This window comes from Ceratotherium simum, chromosome 16 (genome assembly GCF_057802395.1).
Source record: "Ceratotherium simum simum isolate JZ-2026a chromosome 16, ASM5780239v1, whole genome shotgun sequence".
NCBI lineage: Eukaryota > Metazoa > Chordata > Mammalia > Perissodactyla > Rhinocerotidae > Ceratotherium > Ceratotherium simum.
In genome coordinates, this window is record NC_141915.1 from 21125685 (window position 1) to 21147353 (window position 21669).

Sequence of the window (21669 nt, forward strand, 5' to 3'; positions counted from 1 at the left end):
CCCACAGTCAAGACCCTCCTGGCTGGTTATTCTTGGTAATGTCCTCCTCCCAGCAGGCTGGAAGCTTGACCTCCTTCACCCTGGGGAAGATGGGAAATGACACACAGCATTCCAAATGACGATCCCATGAGCTGACCAGAGGGGCAGGGGAAGCAAGGGAGCCACCATGTTTTGAAGTCTTTGTGTGCCATGTCCTGGCACATCTCAATGACCCTATTAGGTGAATCTTGCAATCCTCATTTTACAGATAGGGAGTCCAAAGCTCAGAGAAGTGAAGGAACTTGCCCAAGGCCACACAGCTAGTAAGTGATGCATTCTTGGATTCACTCCGTTATACCAAGCTGCCCTGTGTGTTCACGTGTGTACACGTGTGTGTTGAATTGGGGATGCAGGCAGGTCAGCTAGAAAATCAGCTGCGATCCATCAGGATGGAAACCTAACATCCATGTGCATGAAGCCATATGCATATGACAGATGGGAGTTTACTCACAGGGGGATGGCAAGTGTGTACCTTACCAGGAGCCTGTGGGTCTCTGAGGATGGTGTCAAAGAGGGACAGGGGTGGAGGAGGGGGATGAGGATTAATGAAATGCCCAGATTCAAGACCATCTAGGCCCTGCCCACATCTCACAGTGATGGAACTTCACAGATAAAAGTGCCCAGCAGTGTCCGTGTTGGTGAAACCACACTTCCCGGTGAACACAGTAATTCCACTATTTATTGGCCTTCTAAAAATGTGCAGGTGCTGTTTCTAGGAGCTATGTGGGATACAGAAATAAAACTACTGACATCAAACTATCTAGTGTGGGCACTTGGGTATGGGGGGGATTAACATAAATATATAAATGACTGTGATGCAAGGTAGACAGAAAGTGCTCTGGGCCAAAGGGATGGGCGGATCCTATAGTATGGCGTTTTAGGAGGACCAAAAGCTGGAGGGATTACTCGAGCCTGGGTATCAAGGAGGGCTCCCTGAGGAGGTGGTGTTTGAATGTCTCTAAATCTCTAAGTACGTGGATGTAAGATCTACATCAGTAGAACACTTTAACAGAAGTTAGGTCCTGTTTAATTCTCCAAGGAGCCCTGAGACGCAGACATATGCCCTTATTCCCCTTTTCCAGAGGTGGAAACTGAGGCGCAGAGAGGTTGACTAGGTCGTCCACAGTCACGCAGCGAGCAAGTGGCGGGTCAGGACTTGATCGCGGGCCAGTGCCACCGACTCCGAGCGCGGCGCCCCGGCCCCTCCCCGCTGGTGCCGGCCTCAGCTCGGGGCGCGTCCGCGGAGCCGGGGGACAGACCGCAGGCGCCGGGGGAGGGGCGGCCCGTCCCGGCGGGGCGGGGCTGGCGGCGGCGCGGGCCGGGCGCGAGGCGCTGGGGCTCCGTCCCTCTCCACCTGCCGGGGCGAGCGCACGGGCCATGGGCGGCCGCGGGCCAGGGGGCGGCCGGGCCGGGCCCCGCTGAGCCCGCCGGGCCGGCCATGGGCGACCGCGAGCGCAACAAGAAGCGGCTGCTGGAGCTGCTGCAGGCGGCGGGCACCGGCAACGCGCACTGCGCCGACTGCGGGGCGGCGGGTAAGGGCGCGGCGGCGCGGGCGCCCGGGACCCGGAGCCGGACCTCCGGCCCGCAGACCCCTCCCCTGCTTCCAGACCCGCTCCCGTCCCGGGCCCCGCCGGACCTGGGCGTGACCCTTAGGACACCTTCGGACCCAGGTCCCCGCCCATCCAGACCGTGAATCTCCGCCCCGGGCCCCCGACCGTCCTCTCCTCATCCGATACCGCGCCCGCCTGAATTCAGGACCCCTGACCTCCCCACCCTGGAGCCCGACACTAGATCCCGGACCCGGGTGCCCTGGCCATCCTGCTCACCTCCGCCCCCAGACACCCTACCCACCCAGACATCGGTCCCTGACGTCTTCACTGCGGACCTAGCCACTTCCCCCACCGTCGGACCCAAATATCCCGGACCTCGGGCCCGGGTCCCCTGACCATCTGGTGCCCCCTCCCCCGTCCCCGGGTCCTCCCGCGTCCCTGCCCCACAGCGCTCCGACCCTGCGGGCGCCGAGGGGCCCTGACGCAGACTTCCCCACCTGCAGCTCCCCAGCCAGGCGCCTCGGAGCCGGGCCCTCCCTCAGCGCCCTCCTCTCGGTTCCCCAGAGTCCTGTCACTTCCACGTGGCGCCCACCTCATCCTCTCGCCCCCGTCCCCGGGGCTCCTTCCAAGATCATCCTGGCCTCCGCCGCGCGCCGGTGGGCTGACCAGAAGGTTCCATGCTGGTATCTTGGGTCACCCAAGATGGGGATACCAGAAGAGAGGAGTTAAGCGGCATGGTCAGAACTGGACACCGCCCCAGGAATCCTAACTGCCAAGCTCGCCTCTCCCAGCGCTCCCAGTCTAGCCCTGGTTTCCTTGCCCTGCTCTCCACCTGGCTCCCCTCCTGCCCTCTCGCCCCGCAGATCCCGACTGGGCCTCTTATAAGCTGGGCATCTTCATCTGTCTGAACTGCTCCGGCGTCCACCGCAACTTCCCAGACATCAGCAAAGTTAAATCCGTGAGACTTGACTTCTGGGACGACAGTATTGTGGAGGTAGCAAGGGGCGCACGTGGAGAGCCTTGAAATAGCGGTGCTGGGAGGAGGCGGTGGGCAGGGCGTTCCCATTCTTCGGGGTGGGGGGAAACTGAGGCCCAGAGAGGGGCAATAACTAGTGAGAGAAAATACAGCCTACTAGAGTTGTGGCTTAGACAGAGGCCCTGAGTTCCAATCCTAGCTCCATCCCTTGCTTATTTACAAGCTGTGAGGCCCTGAGCTTGTTGTTTAGCCCTAGATCTGGGCCCTCAGTTTCCACATCTGTACTATGGGGCTACCACTGGCCCTTCACAGGGCTGCTGTAAGGGTTAAATGGAGGCTCAGTGCAGGTACAGAGTAAGTAGTCAGTTAACAGCTGCTGTTCTCATTAGCTGAAGTCCTGGACTGGAACAGAAGCATCCTGATTCATGTCTATAGTCCTCCTCCAGTCTCCCTAGCCAGGAAGGGGACTACTTTGCTCTCCTGACCTATGGAGATGGAAGACACATGCAGCCTGGATGATGATACCATTTTGGCCAGAAAACCTTCAGAGAGCAGGCAGTTCTGAACTGTGCTGGTTACCAAAGATTTGAAGGACTGTTGGGGAAGCAGGAAGTAGTGCCCACTCTGTGCCTGGCACTGTGCTAGACCACTGGGCTAGATGCTTTACTTATCCTTTGACACATAGTTACTGTAAACCTACTATGTGCTGGGTATTAGGAGAGAGCAGTGAACAAGGTAAAGTCTCTGCCCACATGGAGCTTACATTCTAGTGTAAGAGAAAGACAGGAAACCAACACGTAAACCTGAAGGTTGTTCCTTTGTGCCTTTTAACTCCCCTCTTATATTTTGTTCGTTTTTGCAGGTGAGATTCCTGAAGCTCAGGGGGTTAAGTATTGCCCAAGAGTCACTCAGTAAATAAATGGCACAGCTGGGATGTGACCCCTGCTCTGTTGGGATCCAAAGCCCATGCAAATCCCGTGGCACAGGCCAGTGCTCCCCCCAACCCCAGGGAGGGGAGGGGAGAATAGGGTTCCCTCCGCCCAAGGGACATGGATTAAAAAGCTGATGTTTCTTCCCACATGTGCCCTCACCCCAGATATGCCACTGCTGTCACTGAGTGCTGACTGCTGGCAGGGCCGCTCTCGGCACATCTGCCTCTGGGTCTCTTGGGTGTCAAAGGGCCCCAGTGATCATCATGACCTATGCACTCTGTGAGGCCAGTACTGACTTCTTCCATCCTCCGGCAACATGCATCTCCTGCAGATTTGCAGAGACTGCTGCTGGGGGTCCTGGCCATCTATGGAGGGGGTGGGAGAAAGAACATGAGCTTTGGAGTTAGGTCTGAGTTCAAATCCCAGCTCTCCACTTACTAGCTGTGTCACCTTGGGTAAGTCACCTAACCTCTCTGAGCCTCAGTTTCCTCATCTCTAAAATGGGGATGGTAATATTAAAATGGTTGAGGGGATCAAATGAGCTGATGTGTGAGAACTGTAAAGTGCTCAGCCTGGATGAGGCATGGTTGTTATAGCTCCTCATTGTTCCGGGCTGGGGCTTCCCAGCAGCGTGGATGACCAAGCCCAGTGGGACGTGTCAAACTCCGGTAGAAGTGTCTCCTGACTCAGCCTGGGAGCCAGTGAGAACAATGGCTTTCTGGGTAGACCATGGTTTCATTTCACATTTTTTTGAGTTCTAATATTACCCCAAGTTGCTGTTGTCTTGCAGTTTATGACCCACAACGGGAACCTCCGTGTGAAGGCCAAGTACGAAGCCAGAGTCCCTGCTTTCTACTATATCCCCCAGGCCAACGACTGCCTGTGAGTGGGTGATTTCCTGGTCCCACCTCCCCATCCCTACCTCTTCTCCGCCACCTTTGTCTGTGGTAGTCTCTTCTATAGACCTGGTCCACAGGTGGATCCAGGAAAGCATTTGGTACCGTCATGGAGAACACATAAACCTGGTTTAAGCCCCTCCCTACCTTTATTGCTTGGGTTGTCACTTCCCTTCTCTGGGACTCAGTTTCCACAGCTATGAAATGGGGCATTTTCTCTGTGCTCTGCCCCTTTGCCTCTGATGTGCTCATAGCCTACCGGTAGTGGCTAACTTGAAAGAGGAGAGAAACACTGGTATTTTCGTAGAGCAGATGTGTTTCAGCTACTTCCTGTGGAGTGTTGTGCCTAGGGCTGTCCCATCTCAGCTCAGCATAGCTCCAAAGCAGCTGCCTGGACCCCAGATCCCTAATTAATAACCGTAAAAATAACAGTAGCTACTAGTATTTATTGAGCTTTTCCTATGTACCTGTGCTAAATGCTTATGTGCATTAATTTGTTTAATTCTCTCTTACAACCTTATGAGATAAATACTGCCATTATCCCCATGATGTAGATGAAAAACCTGAGGCTTAGAGGCTTAGAGAGGCAGAGCTGGGACTAGTCCATCCGACACCACGGCCTGGGTGACTGTACCGTGGTATTGGGAAAATCCAGTATAATGGGAGGTGGGGCTGTGAAGCAGCAGGAGGGTTTGGGTCTCCTGGAGGTGAGGGGTCAGTGTGACACTGGTACCTCGTAACCCCAGACCTCTGCAGGACTGACTGCCTGAGCCTGAGCCTCCCTCCCAGGGACTCAGCCTCACCGCCAGGGCTGCTAGACGCGCCTCGTGTAAATGGGGAGAAGGTGTCCCTCTGAGCAGACACGACCTCATGGGGGCATGGCTTGCAGGAAGCAGGCTGCATTTCAGCCACTGTTGTCCTCGAGCCTTGGCAGGATGCTTTTGGACAATACACAAACTATACAACTGTACCTAGCGTCCTATAATTTCCCAGTATTGAAACAACCCAGGGGCTACTGATGCAGCCTGGAGTGGTAGGGGAGGCACAGCTGTCGATTTGGAAGACCCCAGTATTGTTTTCTGACTCTACCACTATCTAGCTGTGAGAAGGTGGACAAGTTACCAAACCTCTCTGATTCGTGGCATCCTCATCTCTGAAATGTAGATAATGATGCCTACATTATAGCACAGTGGGAGAGATTAAATGAGATAATTTATGTAAAACATCTCATAGGCCACCCAACATGCTAGTTTTAATCCATTTCTCAGTGTCAGCTTTGGAATGCTGCCTGGTCCCTGGCCAGCAGATGGATCTGCCAGACTTAACATGAGAAGGCCTGGCCATCTTGCCTCCCTGCTGCCACTCACCCCTTTGCTCCAAGGGGAAAGGAGCAGGCACTTGGTGAGCACCCACTATGTGCTAGGCTTTCTGCCAGCACTACAGAGACACTGTTTTCCTGACTCCAACAACAGTCCTGCACGTTAACCCCTTTTAGCTGAATACTAATGGCCTCCTCTCCCCGATTCTAAAAGTCCTCTAAAATCCCCACCTCCAGGACTGGGATTGGGGCCTCAGTTTCCATTCCCTCTCCCAGCTTTGATGCTGTGGCTCAGGGTTCCACGGTGGGCTTGGTGACTCTCCTCAATGTGCTGGGGGTGAGGGCTGCGCATTAGGTAGGACTCTTGATTGTAAGTGACAGAAACCCAGTTCAAACCAGCTGAGGCACAAGGGAATTCTATGGGTTCTGGGGCTCAGACCTCAAGAGGAAGAGAGGTCCTTCAGACCTCTGGAGTGGAGCCACCCTCAGGAAGGACAAGCCGGGGGCTCAGACGCCTCCAGGTCTCTTACACTGTCTCTGGCCCTCATTCCTATCTCTTTCTCTCAGCCAGCTTCCTTCATGCAGCTGGGAACAAGACCACTTCCAGGTCCCCGGCTCCAGCTCCCAGCTTGTTCCCGAGAGGGCTTCCCATCCATCCTTCTCTCAGTTTTGCTCTTTTTGGTCCACGCAGCCCAGGGCAGAGCTCTGGTTGACCAGTTTGGGCCAGGTGCCCAGCTCTTGGTCATTCCCTGTGGCTGTGGGGTGAGGTCATAGAAACCTTGGAACATTTACCTGGAAAAGGCGAGAGGGAACCAAACAGTTGAAATACATCCACTCTTGGCTGCATGACTTTTCTGCAGGGATCATGGATGACAATATCTTTTTGGGCTAACATTAAATCTACTATGTGCTGAATGTGGTACAAGGCCCTTTATATAGATTTAAACGTCTTAACAGCCCTGAGGGATAGGTAGGTGTAATATTATTGGCATATTCCCCACGTTCAGAGTAGCTAAGTGACTTGCCCTTGGTCACACAGTGGATACACGGTAGAGTGGGACCAGATCCCAGGTAGTCAAACCCCGAGACTACTGCTCTGTCCAATGTAGCATGCCTAGATCTCATGCACAGGCCACAGGAAGAGGCTCATGGACTCTCCTGGCTTACGCTCATGAGCATGCAGTGGGAGGAGGCAGTGTAGTTGGTCCAGGAGAGCCGGTATCTGTCTCATTGACCTAGAGGGCTGAGGCTAGGGTTGGAATAGCCCAGCGGTTTTCATGTAGCCCACTGGGGGAAATATTTCCCCCCAGGAGACACTGGCAATATCTGAAGACATTTTTGGGTGTCACAGCTGGGGAGAGGGTGCTATTGGCACCCAGAGAGTAGAGGCCAGAGACCTTGCTAAACATCCTACAAAGCACGGGACAGCCCCACACAACAAAGAATTATCCAGCCTCAAATGTCAAGAGTGCTGAGGCCAAGAAACCCTGGGTAGCCTGAGCAGGCAGTATGGCAGCTGCTGTGATGTTCCCACCCTCGGCTGTAGGGTCTCGGAAAGTTACTGTGGGAAGAGGCTGCATCAGACACAGCTGAACACAGGTTCTCTCTTTTTAGGGTCTTAAAGGAACAATGGATTCGAGCTAAGTATGAGAGACAGGAATTTATGGCTGATGGGAAGACCATCTTACCCCCAGGTAAAGTTATTTTCATCATCTTTTGAGGTCTATCTTCTAATAAGTTCTAGAAAACAAAGTGCCTGAGTATTAAGAACAAGGTCCAACCAGGAGATGCCTGCTACCCTCACTCTGGCCACAGAGGCCAAGGTGTGGGTTCCTTTACCTCTGAAACAGCAACACATCAGCTGGTTTTATGGTTTGAGTGGCCGAGAAGCATATTTGCCTGAGGTCACTGCAGGGCCACAAGTGTGTGTATAGTCTAAGTTGCAGTAAGACTCCCCCACTGAGCAGACCAATTAGAAAAAGGCACCCCTGCTCCCAGCTGCAGCTAATGTAGCCCCTGGTGTGGCACCAGGCGTGGTAGGGTGCGTGGGCTGGATTTCAGCCTCCTTTTCCGCCTTTGTGCAGGGCTCAGCCACATCGGTGACCCTGGGCCTGTGGCAGTTTCTGTCCAGCTGCTCTGAGTCCAAGCTGACACTGATCCATAGAGCAAAGTGTAGAAAACCACTCTTTGAGGACCAGAGGCAGCCAGTGCTCAACTCCTAGCTACCAGGAGTGCATGGTATTCTTCAACCAGCAGGTGCCTAGAGGTCACTCGTTATTCCTGCACTCTGGAGAGTGTCATTAGGCTGATGGCAGCTTGAAGTTGGGCAGGACCATATGGACCTCCTTCAGAATAAGTCCAGTTTCTCAGGACTTAGTCTACTTAAGGGTTTACTATGTCTTCTCATGAAACAGCCAAGGAAGGATGTTCGGGAGAGCCCAACTGAAATCATGAGACATTGCAAATTTGGCCCTAGACAGGATCCCTGCGTCCTGCAGCTGAAATAGCTGAGTTAGATTTGAGACATTTTAGCAGCAGGTGGGGAGTTCATTCCACCCCTGAGACCCTACAAGGTTTACGAGCTGCTTGTTCATCTTAAGGCTGTGGATGTTCGCTCTTTCTTGTCCTTGGTGGCTAAGGTAACCGAGAAGGGTTCCTGTGGAAGCGGGGAAAGGACAACGCGCAGTTCCTGAGAAGGAGGTTTGTCCTCCTGGCAAGAGAAGGCCTCCTGAAGTACTACACTAAAGAAGAGGTAACAGGCCAGACCAGCAAGGGGTCTCCTCCCTGAGCACTGGCTCTCACTCCCTGAGGCCTACATTTCAATCACTGGCGCCTTATCTTGTGGATGATCTCGGCCAATCAGAGTTAGGCACCACATTCTGCTACTTTTCCTTGGTTATACAATCAATCCAGTCCACTAGAAAATATACCTTCTGTTCACCTAGAATGGGCTTAGCCTGGTCTGTGATTAAGCCTTTGATGATCACTTGATTTTAGTTAATTTATTCATGCATTCAATAAATTTTTATTGAGCACCTACTATATACTAGACATTATTCTAGGCACTGAGGGTACAGCCATGAACTAAACGAAGCTCCTAGTCTCATGGAGTTTTCATTCCAGTGGAAGGAGACAGGTGGTAACCCAAACATACATCAATAAATGATATATCAGGTGGCAGTGAGTTCTAGGAAGTAAAATAAAAGAGGGCAAAAGTTTAGAGAATGATGGGAGCGTGGGGGGTGCTACCACAGGGTGGTCAGGGGAGGCCTCTCTGATGACATCTGAGCAGAGAACTGAATAAATGTGAGTGACTTATGTGGATACGTGGGGGAAGAGGAGAAGAAGTAGAGGGGACAGTGTGTGCAGAAGCCCTGAGCGTGGTCATGGCCAGCACACAGACCTGTGTGCTGATTAGGAAAGATGACCACTCTGAGAGGGTGCAGTCCCTGGGTCCCAGTCTAGACAGCTGAATTGCATTTCTCTCTTGCACCCTCAGCTAGGGGCTTTTTGTTCAGTGCACAAACTGCTCAACCATAAGACATAGCCCTAGCCTGAGCTAGGAGTATGTTTGGTGGGTCTATAGGGCATCAAGGAGGCCAAAGTGACTGGTGCAGAGTGAGCAAAGAAAAGGATGGAAGGAGATAAACTCACATAGGTGAGGACCTCGTAGGCCATAGTGAGACTTGGGATTTTTTTTTTTAAATAGCTTTATTGAGATATAAATTCACATACCATAAAATTCACCCATTTAAAGTGTACAATTAATGGCTTTCAGTATATTCACAGAGTTGTGCAACTATCACCACAATCAATTTTAGAACATTTTCATAACCCCAAAAAGAAACCTCATACCTATTAGCTGTAATCCTCCACTCTGCTCCACCACACGCCCTGGGCAACCACTAATCCACTTTCAGTCTCTATGGATTTGCCTATTCTGGACATTTCATATAAATGGTATCATACAATATGTGGTATTTTGTAACGGACTTCTTTCATTTAGCATTATGTTTTTAAGTTCATTCATGTCGTAGCACGTATTAGTATTTCATTTCTTTTTATTGCCAAGTAGTATTCTGCTGTATGGATATATCACATTTCATTCATTCCTTCATCAATTGATGGATATTTGGATCATTTCTACTTTTTGGCTAGTATGAATAATGCTGCTATGAACATTAATGTACAAGTTTTCCTGTGGACATATATTTCCATTTTTCCTAGGTATATACCTAGAAGTGGAACTGTTGGGTCATATAGTAGTTCTATGTTTAATCTTTTGAGGAATTCTCACACTGTTTTCCAAAGTGGCTGCACCATTTTATATTCGCACCAGCAATATATGAAGGTTCCAATTTCTCCACATCTTCACCAACACTTGTTATTATCTGTCTTTTTGATTATAGCCATCTTAGTGGATATGAGGTAGTATCTCCTTGTGATTTTGATTTGCATTTCCTTGATGGCTGACCATGTTGAGTGTTTTTGAATGTGCTTATTGGCCAGTCTTTGTAGAAATGTCTATTCAGATCCTTTTCTCATATTTTAATTAGGTTGTCTTTTTATTATTTAGCTGTAATAGTTCTTTATATGTTCTAGGTACAAGTCCCTTATTGGATGATTTACAAAAAATTTAGGCATTTGGACTTTACTTGGAGATGGGAAGCCACAGGAGGGTTTTGAGCAGAGAAGTGATATAATTTGACTTAAGCTTTTTTAAAGGAACACTCTGGCTGCTGCTGGGGTGGGGGTAGGGCAGGGAGGAGGCAAGAGCAGAAGCAGAGACACCAGTTAGGAAGCTGCTGCAATAATCAAGTAATAATAATGGATCAGACCAGGATGGCGGTGAAGGAGGTGGTTGGAAATGGTCAGATTATGCACATATTTTAGAAGTAGAGCCAATGGGATTTACTGAAGGATTGGATGTGGGGTGTGACAGTAAGAGGAATCGAGGATGATTCCCAGACTTTTGCCCTATGCAACTAGAAAGACAGATTTGCCATTTGCTGAGATGGCAAAGACTTAGCTCCCTAAGGGGATGATCAAGAGTCCTTTTTAGCTGCAGATGCTTATTAGTCACCCAAGTGGAGACTTTGAGAAAGAAGTTGGAGTCTGGAGGTTTGAGGAGAGTTTGGAGCTGGAGTCATCAGCATGTTGACTGGTTTAGCAATGGGACTGGCTGGGATCACCTCGGCAGAGAGTATGGGTAGATGAGAAAAGGTGTCTAAGGACTGAGTATTTTAGTGATTTGTTGCTGAGTAACAAACCACCCTAAAACTTAGTGGCTTAAAACATCAATTTCTTATCCACAACTGAATGAATAAACAAATTGTAGTTATCCATAGAATAGAATATTACTCAGCAATAAAAAGAGACAAACTATTAATAAATGCAACAGTGTGGATCAATCTAAAAAATATTCTGAGCAAAAGTAGCCTTATACAAGAGTGTGTACTACATAATTCCATTTATATGAAATTTTAGTACAGGCAAAACTACTCTATACCAATAGAAAGCAGATAAGTGATTGTCTGGGATTGGGGTGTGGTGGGGATTGACCGCAAAGGGATGGGAGGGAACTCTTTTGAAGTGATAGTGATGTTCTATATCTTGATTGTGGTGGTGGTACATGGGTATATACGCTTGTCCAAAATCAAACTGTACCCTTAAAATGAGTACATTTATTGTTTATAAAATATATCCCAATAAAGTTGATTAAATGAAAATTAACAATGAGATGCAATTTCAAACTCATTATGTCGGCAAAAATGTTAAAAACTGGCAGTGTCAAGGATTGGTGAGAATATGGAGAAAGGGGAACTCTTCTGTGTTATTGATGGAAGTAAATATTGGTACAACCACTGTGAAGTGCCATTCAGCAAAATAATTTGGCAATTTCTGGTAAGTCGAAGATGTACACACTTGTGATCTAGCAATTCCATTCCTAGATGTATCCTGTGACCTAGAGAAACCCTTACATATGTGTACCAGGGACACAAGCTGACTGCAGCAAAAATCAGAAACAATCTCAATGTCCGTCAACAGGAAAACAGACTGATAACTTTTGGTGTAGTCATTTACGAGAGCACACTAGGTGGGTATATCTCAACATGGATAGAACAAAAAAATATGTGAGTGACAAAAGCAAGATACAGAATGATCCATATAGTATGACACCATTTATGTAACTTAAAGCCATATAGATATGTGTATATGTGTGTAAAAGTATAAAGAGTGAACTAGAAGGATGAACATGAAACTTATGACAGTGATTGCCTGTGGGAAGTAGAGGAAGAGAAAGGCACAGGGTGAATAGTAGTTAAAGGGATTTTGGCTTTATTAGTAATATCATATTTCTTTTTTTAAAAAGTTAGGAACAATATTGATTGTAATTAGATGTACTTTTTCATATTTTTAGTATTTTTCATAGTAAATATTTTATTTATTTTTTTTGTGAGGAAGATCAGCCCTGTGCTAACATCTGCCAATCTCCTCTTTCTTTGCTGAGGAAGACTGGCCCTGGGCTAACATCCATGCCCATCTTCCTCCACTTTATATGGGAGGCCGCCACAGCATGGCTTGCCAAGCGGTGCGTCAGTGCACGCCCGGGATCCGAAGTGGTGAACCCCGGGCCACTGCAGTGGAGCACGCGCACTTAACCGCTTTTGCCACCGGGCCGGCCCCCATAGTAAATATTTTAAAATGAAAGTCTTCCAGTAATCTTTCAAGAAAACCATTGTTGAGAGTGTTGGTGTAAATCTGTCTTTACTTTTTATGCATGTTCAAATATACATATATATGGACACATGTTTATATATAATGTACATATATTTTTGTGTGTACCTGTGTATAATTTTTGTATTAGTAGGTTCCAACTACACACCTTGTTCTGGGACTTGGTATTTCTCACTCATGGATGTCATGGACATTTTTTCATATTAGTAATATTGATCTAAATTGTCCTTTAAAAAATTCTGTGGCATTTCATTGTGTGGATTTACCACGATTTTTTTATTTAACCCGTTATCACTGATGGATATTTAAATAATTTCTTCTTCCTTTTTTTTTTTTTTAAACTATTATAAGCAACACCGCAGTAAACATCTTTTGACATACATCTTTGCATAGTAATGCAATTACTTCCTTGGGATAGATTCTTAGATGCAAAATTGTGGGTCAAAGCAAAACACTCAACATTTTAATAAATGTGACCAAATTTCCCTATGGAGAAGACTCTCGAATAGGACTTTCTTCAGTGATGAAAATGTTCTGCGTCTGCACCTGTCCAATACCCTAGCCACTAGGCACAGGTGGTTCCTGAGCACTTGACATGGGGCTAAGTGTGACTAAAGAACTGAAGTTTTAATTTCATTTCATTTTAATTTTAATAGCCACGTATGGTGAATGGCTACCAGAGGTCTAGAGTGTTTTTATCATTTTTCTCTCTTTTCAGTTTTGAAGGAAAGCACTTCTTTTCCCTTCCCTTCTTAGCTCAGTTAGTGCTCAAACTGTGTTTCAGAACCTGAGAACAGAGAGTAGAGTGGGAGGGAGTGCTTTGAGGCCCCCACACCTGCTTTTATCTGTTTATCTCTTTTATTTTATTTTATTTGTTTGGCTTCCATGGATGATTTGATTCAGAAAAAGTTCTATGGCTAAAATGTTTGAAAAGTCCTCAGTGAAAGACTTTCAAAGCCCCCTTCCAGCTCAGAGAGGCCAATCTGATTAAGCAGGAATGGTGGGATAGCTGAATACAGGAGAGCAGGAGAGTGTCTGTGCATCTTGACATTAGAGCAAGAACATTAAAAACCCAGGCAGAGTTACAAATTGGTTATCTGTTTGCATTAAGGCATTCAGTCTCATTGGTGACTATAATGAGAAATCACCCCGCTGACTGTCAGCATCTTGAGTATCCGCTTCCTCTCTTTCAGGGTAAAAGCCCCAAAGCTGTCATCAGCATCAAGGACTTGAATGCCACCTTCCAGACAGAGAAGATAGGGAACCCCCACGGGCTGCAGATCACCTACAGCAGAGAGGGGCACATCAGGAACCTGTTTGTGTATCACGAGAGTGGGAAGGTGAGATGACTGGCCCTGCCACACTGGTGTCCAGCTCAGCATCCCCGGACTCGGTAGACCCAGCTCACTGGCTCCCTTGCGCAGCCTCGGGAGATTTGCTGCTGCTGTTTGCCTTAATCTATTGTCACTTTCTGGTCTGAGGCCAGAGAGGTATGAGTAAGGCAGAGTGAGACCAGGGAGAGGAACCTGGCAGGTATCATGGGTGTGTCTGGACAGTTCACAGCCACCCAGGGGAGTCCAATTAGCAGAAGGGACTATGCTCAGGGGTGGCAAATCCAGGTAGGACCAGAGATTCTTAATATGGGAAGAGGAATGGATAGAAGATAAGGCAGCAGTGCACTCTACGGCCTTGCCTCTCAACACGTGGTCCTGCACCAACAGCATTAGCATCACCTGGGAGTTTGTTAGAACTAGAATCTCATACCCACCCTGGACCTACTGAATTAGAAACTGCATTTTAACAGGACCCCCAGGTGGTCCTTAAACATATTAAATTTTGAGAAGCACTACTTAAAGTTCTAGGAAATCAGCTCCGTCAGAGAAGAGCAGGCCAATGGTACAGGTCCAAGAGAGTAAGCTGGGTCAGAATGAGCAGGGTCATGTGACTGGGCAAGGGACAGAGATGCTAAGTGGAGGCGGGGAGGGGTTAAGGTGGGGGCTGACATTTTGTAAGTATCTATTAATTCTGTGCCAGGCACTGTTCTTGGTAATCACTATACATCATTTCTTAATCCTCAAAACAACCCTGAAAATGTTTTATCCCCGTGTTACTGAGGCATAGACATGTTAAGTCACTTGCTCAGAGTCACACAGCCAATGGTTCCTGAGCCTGACACCCATTTTACCACCCCGTGTGCCTCTGCTGGGGCGAAAACCCTTGGCAGCAGGAGCCAGGAACCAGATACAGGGACCAGATCTTCCCAAGGCACCCCAGCACTGGGGAGGTGACAATGGATCGCCCTCCCAGCAGACTTCATGCTTTCCCCAGAGTCTGGGCAGAGATCTTGGTGATGTGGTCTGAAGAGAAGGGGTTTAGAGTCAGAAGTAGGGGCCCTGGTTCTGTCACTCCTGGCCCTGTCACTGGGGGCAGGTCCCTTCCCCTCCTAAGTCTGCTTGCTTATGGATCATAACACCCACCTCTCAGAGGGCGTTTGAGGGTTGAGTGACCAAGAACCATGAAGGTGAAAGCACTTCATTATGGTGAAGTGCATCGCAAACATTAGTTGCTACTGTTGTTATTTGCTCATGATTGTAGCAGATGTAAAAGACAAAATCTTGAGCAATTTCACATCTGTATCATTTATTCTTTCATGAATTCACTCTTTCAATAAATCTTAGTGAGCCCCTGCAATGTGCAAAGCACTGTCCAGGTCCTAGGGAGTGCAGTAGTGAACGGGGCAGAGCCGGGGGTGGGCCTCAAGGATCTCACAGTCTAGGGAGGGAGACGGATGGGGAAATAGGCACTGATGATGCCACGTGCTGGGGTGGAGGTCGTGCTGGGGACACACAGGAGTCATGTAAGTGGTCTAGTCTGGGGGGACAGGAGGCAGTCAAAAAGGCTTTCCAGAAAAGGAGTTTCTGTTTAAGAATTGTGTGAATATGCTGAAAAAGAGAACACTCAAAGCAGCTTAAAGGGGCCATGAATGGGAAAGATACAAGGGTATTTATTTCAAGGGCTAGAAGTATGGCTGGGCCTCCTGAGAGATTAGAATCAGGAACCGTGGTGTGTGTGGTGTGTGTGTGAGAGAGAGCGAGTGTGTACACCCTCTTTCTAACAGGAACACATTTTTCTATAACACCAGGGGTGCAAGTAATGTCCCACTTCTTTGTTTTTCTGAATTTCAGGACCCCATTCCCAAAATTGGCAAGAAATCTAATATCAATCATCTTTCTCGGCTCCCACCCTTGGCCTTACCAGAGTCTTGGGACTCAGGCAGTCTGGCAGACATGGAGGAGATCCCTGGTTCGCAGTCCATGGTGGGCTCTCTGCTGTTGCCCCATGTCCGGATTGGCTGGATACCGGTGGCCATCCCTCCATGCCAATTGCTGCTACGAGGACTTTTGCTGAGGTGCCCAAGGTCTCTGACCCTTATGGTACCTGGCTCCTTCCCACTTGCCTGGTTCTAGAGCATCTGACAACCTGGGTCTGGCCACTCTCCTCTTTCCCTTGATGTGCCAGCTTCTGCATTAGCTGGGCATAAATGAGGGGCTGCAAAGTCATGCCTGCAGGAGCCAGATAGGTAATTTAAAAGTGCAGTGGACAGCTATAAGGCTGTGGCAAACAGGAAAACCTGTATTGAGGATTGAAACAAGCAAACAAAACTTCAAGAGCCAAACAAACATGTGTGGAAGTTGGACTTGGCCCCAGGGTCACCAGTCTGTGACTGGAGAGACTTTCCAAAGTGAAGGGCTAGGTGACTATTTCCTGGGATGACCCCATTCCCTTAGTGCCTGAGACCCAAGAAGGTTCTTACCTCCCAGGACAAGAGAGCTCAGAACTCCAAAATACTAGGCCTATGTGCTAGACCTGTGAGAGAGAAAGGGTAATGATGTTTCATTCCTCCAAAACCATATCCAGATGCATTTCTCAATCACTGTATTACATCTCAGTGCAGCACTGCAGCTATTTGAACAAGTCTTTCAGCCTCTCAATTCCAAATTCCTAGAAGAAAGAATCTGAGAAGCCCAGTCCAGCCTCTGCATTGGTCCAGCCCCTGCATTGGTCCAGCCCTAGTCCAGTTGCTCTGGCTAAAAAGGGGTGGGATCATAGCAGCAAATGTGGCTGCAATAGTGGGTGGGTGGTGGGTGGGTGAGAATGGGTGGGGAAGTTCCCCTAGAAGCATGGCTTGGGCTGAACAAAAATCTATTACAACATCTAAACTGACCTTCAGGATGAGTAGAATGTTCTGGGTAAAAGGTGTGTGGAGGGTGAGGGGAGAGAGGTGGGTGAGGCAGAGTGTTCCAGGAGGAGGGAACAGCATGTATTGGGGGAATTGCAAATGGTTTGGTATGGAAGGAGCTCAGAGGGCAAAGTAAGTCATACTAAAGAACTTAGACTTTTTTCCTGAGGGAAATGGAGAGGACTCTAGGCTACACTCAGCTAGGTTTGCAAGTGGAAAATCATGCTCGCTGTCGTAGGGAGGACCGGTGGGAGAGCAGCAGGCAGAGGCACAGCCAGCCAGATAAGCGGTTCACCAGGTGAGAGATGATGGTGGCCCACATTGCTGAGAGAGGCAATCTCTCAGAGTGACAGCAAAAGGTCCAAGCCAGCTTTAGCCTAAGTTGCACTCCTGGCAATGAGCATCCCCATTGGAGGAGCATCCCCAAGTGCACGTGCCCCCACCTGAAACCCGGTTTTTGACATCTGAGGACCTTTGTTCCTCAAAGTGTGTCCCACTGGCCAGCATCGCATCACCTGAGAGCTTGTTAGGAATTCAGAATCTCGGGTCTCAAGCCAAGCCCACTGAATCCAAATCTGCATTTTAACGAGATCCTCAGGTCGTTGGTACACACCTTAGAGAGTGGAAGCACTGTTTTGGGCCACTGCATAACTCCCGTGAGGCTCCTCATGGTCCTTTCCCATGGCTCTGGGGATCTCCCTGTCAGTGGCTTGCCACTTGCTCAGGTGAGCCCCCCTGGCTTCTGGCATTGTCCTCCCAGATGCCTGATCAGCCCACAGGCCCCTGAGTGAAATTGGGGGTGTGTGCATGTGCCGAATGCATGGGCCCAAACCCGAAGATCCAGCTAGCCTCCCACTACGAGACTCAGCTCCCCCCGCCTCCGTCTCATGGGCTGTCTGTCTGTCCTTTGCCTTTTCTCCGCAGGAGATAGTGGACTGGTTCAATGCCCTCCGTGCAGCCCGTCTGCAATACCTAAAAATGGTCTTTCCTGAGCTCCCAGAGTCTGAGGTGAGCTAAACGTGGACCCCAACTTCCGAGTCTCCTCTCTGCCACCTCCTTCTTTCCTTGTCTGCTGACCTCGAAGACACTCAGAGGCCAGACTAGGTTTGTTTGCAGGCAAGACCTTGAGACTTGGGGTTGGGTATCTCAGAGGGAACCAAAAGCTTTCTCCCAGGGAGGCTGGGGGATTATGGCCTCACACATGGCAAGGCAGCTTCCAAAAATCAGGTCAGGCTCGCCCCTTCAGGATGCATGGCCACCACCCACAGTGTCAAGGGCTCAGGATTTGGGCATCTCTTTCTGACCCCTTCTCCTACTAAAATGTATGAGCGATCCCTAACATACTGCTTACTAAGTGCTCTTGAGCTCATTTTGTCTTTTAATCCCTTTTATCTGGTGATCCCTTGTAGCAGGCGGTTAGCTGGGGGTGCTTATCCCCATTTCACTGATGAGAAACTGAGGATGCTTTTCCCACTCTAACATCCCCTCTTTTGCCCTTTCGTGTTCTGGTCTCGGAAGGCAGTGGGGTCTTCCTCATTGCAGTTCTAACAGGAACAGTCTGCCTTTCATGGCCAAGGTAATGGTGAGCCTGAGAACTTCATTTTGATTGTCTTCAGACAGCTGGGGCATCCATCCACATCTCTCAGCCTTGGCTGGGGAAGCCGCATAGTGTGGGCCAGAGGATACTACCTCGAGCCAGGAGGCCTGGGTTCTCCTGGATGCTCTGTCGCTAACTTGCTGTGTGACCACTGCAGGTCACGTCACTTCTCTGAGCATCTGTTTCCACATCTGTAAGATGATGTTTGGTCTGGGTCATCTTCAGGGTCCCTTCCAGCTCTGAGGTGCTATGCTCTGATTCCTGTTTTAAGCCCTGCCCTAAGAGGATTTTGTAAGTGCCAGGGGTGGAGAGATCATGTTAATCCTGGGACTTTCTTATTCCAAAAGATTAAACCCTTGTTGAAAGCCTAAATGCTCCTTAATTCCAAGGTTTGCAGGGAGCGAGGTGTCTGGAATGGGGCTCCACTCCAGGCCCAGTGACACACTGAGATGGCAGTTCTCTGGGAGCAGTTCCAGCCAGGCCTGGGTCAGGACCCTCGTTGTCTGCAGAGTCAGCACCCGGAACTGGTGACTGTGCTTTCCTGTGGGCGGGGCCTTAGGAGTGCTGACTGCTGACTGGAGAGGACAAAGTGCAGACGCTGGGCCTTATTTATCTGGGCTGGCTCTCCAACTTTGCTGACCCCTGCGGAGGAAATTGGTCTTTGGCCAACATCCTCAATGTTCTCTTGCCTCCCTCATCCACCATTGTTACCCCTTATCCACCCCTAATCTCCCCCCTCTCCGCCCCTCTCCCAGTCTTCCCTCCCCCTATGTCTATGGATGGTTGAGGTTCTGGGCCATCACCCAGGCTTGGCTCAAACTTGGGGATCCAGGTGCCAGAAACCCAGGGAGTCCTGGGGGGCTTGTGGTCCTGTAATAAGAAATGCATGGACTCTGATGTCAGAGAAGCTGATGTGTTACCTAGGGCAAGCCACCTCACCTCTCTGAGCCTCAGTTTACTCATCTGTCACCATGGGGACAATACCTACCTTCCGGGGCTATTGTGAGACTCGAGTGAGCCAAAGCATCTAAGGTACAGTAAATAGTCCTCCATCTACGTGATTTTCCTTCGTCTTCCAATTGTTTCCCTAGGCCTAGATTAGCCCTGCCCTGGCTCAAGTTTAGGTAATTGAGCTGTTACGGACTCTTTCTTTCCTCTAAATGAAGGGATTAAAGCCTGCAGAATGTATTTCAGGGAAAGGGGAGTGGTATAGGTTATATTTTCGTTTTTGGCTCACAGTTTTCCCCCTTTCAGACTTCCCATTCCTGCTCCCCAGACCTCACCTCCCCTTTGCCTCTGTCCTGGGCCCTGGAGCTCTGGAGAACCACCTCTGCTCTCAGAAGCCTGGGCTATTGTTTGAGGCTCTGGACTTGCCAGTTTGACCCCCTGGAGCATCAATGCTGGGAAGCTTCTCTGAGCTTAGGATGGCAAGCTGGGGGATCCTGGAGACCATGTAATCCAGTTTCCTTATTACACAGAGGGAAACAGGCCCAAGAGGCATAAGGTTTTACCAAGGTCGCATAGCTGGTTGAGGTCAGAACTGGAGCTGGAACCCGGGCCCCCCAGCTCCTAGTCCAGAGCTTTCTCTACTTGCCTGCTCTGCCATCATCTCCTTGCGGTCCTGTGTCAGAATCCCCGCCAATGACCAGGTCTTGGCCAGGGGCCTGATCAGAGGGCTCTGGCATGTTTCTACTTCAGCATCACAGTAGTGACAGGAGGACCAGTAGAGTCTGTCTGGTGTCTGTCAGCCCTAGGTGCGAATCCACCTCTTCATCCGACTAGCACTGTGACTTTGGGAAAATCCCCAACCACTTCTCTGAGGCCTGGTTTCTTCATATGCACAATGAGGATGATAATATCCACCACCTCACAGGATGGTTGAGAATTGCACCCAGAGCCTGACACATGGTAGACCTCAGAACATGCCCCCTAATGCCAGGAGGGTCTCCTCAGAGTCTTGCCTATGTCCACCTCCTGGGGTTACTGAAGGAGTCCTTAAACTCAGTCCTTAAACCAAGACTCAGCCGTGCTGGTAAGCTCTACAGACATCTGGGTTGCTGTCATCTGGCTCTGTTGAAATATTAATATTGCATCCATACCGTGTTCCAGATATAACCCTGTGAACCATAAGCACACATCCTTCCTCATTCCAAACTTCCCCTTTGTTGGGGAGCCAAGTTCAGTGGGGAACCTTGAGTCCCCAGGGTGTGAGTCAGGGGGTCAGTGTATGTCTCTCTTCCCCCAGCTCGTGCCCCTCATCACCAGGAACTACCTCAAACAAGGCTTCATGGAAAAGACTGGCCCAAAGGTACGTTCTACCACTCCCTGGGGGACTTTCATGGCCCCTGTCCCAGCAGGCAGTAGGGGAGAATTTGGGAGGTGGGAAAATGGGGAACCGGGGAGTGGGAAGAGGGAAGGAAGGGAAGTAAACCAAAGTTTGTGATTCCTGGGGAGAAGGACCAGTGGAGACTGGTTAGGGGGGTGTGATCCAGCATTGCAGGTGCTTCTCCCTCTCACTGGGCATCCTCCCTCTTTTTTTTTGGTGAGGAAGACTGGCCCTGAGCTAACATCTGTTGACAATCTTCCTCTTTTTGCTTGAGGAAGATTGTCCTTGAGCTAACGTCTGTGCCAATCTTCCTCTATATTGTACGTGGGACGCCACCACAGCATGTCTTGACTAGTGGTGTGTAGGTCCACACCTGGGATCCGAACTTGTGAACCCCGGGGCAGCGAAGTGGAGCATGCAAACTTAAGCACTACACCACCGGCCGGCTCGGGCATCCTCCCTCTTTATCAGCATCACCATTGGCTTCCTTCTTCTTAAGTCCATCTAACTGACCCTACTCTTGGGAAAGACTAGCTGAAAAAGGACTCTTTGGGGGACAGCTTTTGCATTTTCCAGAACCCTTGGGTGCTCTATGCTGGGGGCCTACCAGGACCATGCAAGTGTGACAGGGGCTAGTGATTAGTTTGAGAAAACACACCTATACACCCATGCTTGAGTGCCAGCGAGGCCCACGTGGGCATGACCCTCCCCAGCATACACCCCTCCCTCAAACTCAGCCTCTGCTCTCCTTTGCTAAACCTGCCCCAACCCCCAGGGGCTGTTCACTCCCACTTATCTATGAAGGAAGGGAGCGTGGCTGCTTCTGTGCTCCATGGAGGGTCCAGAGGAGTGGAGGCTTCTGCTGCCCCAGGACATCTCAGACCCAGCCTGGATGCTGGGTGGAGCGAGGCTCAAAGTCAGAAGTCTGGCTGGGGAGGGTCTGGCTGTGTGGGGAGGAAGGGGGGAAGGGAGGAGGCAAAGGGTAAAAGAAGGGAGAAGCAGAGGGAGCTCCCTAAAAAACTCCCAAAGCAGCAGCATTCCAATGCCTTTTTTTTAA

General features: G+C 49.6%; 1 protein-coding gene across 3 annotated transcripts in view; it reads left to right on the plus strand.

Annotated features, from left to right (window-relative positions):
* The first annotated feature begins 1448 nt into the window (after positions 1 to 1448).
* Positions 1449 to 21669, plus strand: part of ADAP2 (ArfGAP with dual PH domains 2) — a 29239-nt gene continuing 9018 nt past the window's right edge. For 2 of the 3 annotated variants that reach the window (XM_087440776.1, XM_087440777.1), the window contains exons 1-8: positions 1449 to 1571; positions 2453 to 2583; positions 4288 to 4379; positions 7326 to 7405; positions 8351 to 8463; positions 13643 to 13789; positions 17614 to 17697; positions 20532 to 20594. In XM_087440776.1, coding sequence (XP_087296902.1) covers positions 1478 to 1571; positions 2453 to 2583; positions 4288 to 4379; positions 7326 to 7405; positions 8351 to 8463; positions 13643 to 13789; positions 17614 to 17697; positions 20532 to 20594 — 804 coding nt within the window. In that variant the 5' untranslated portion in view covers positions 1449 to 1477. Of the gene's footprint in view, positions 1572 to 2452; positions 2584 to 4287; positions 4380 to 7325; positions 7406 to 8350; positions 8464 to 13642; positions 13790 to 15634; positions 16105 to 17613; positions 17698 to 20531; positions 20595 to 21669 lie in introns of those variants that run through there. The other variant, XM_087440778.1, reaches the window with a different exon arrangement.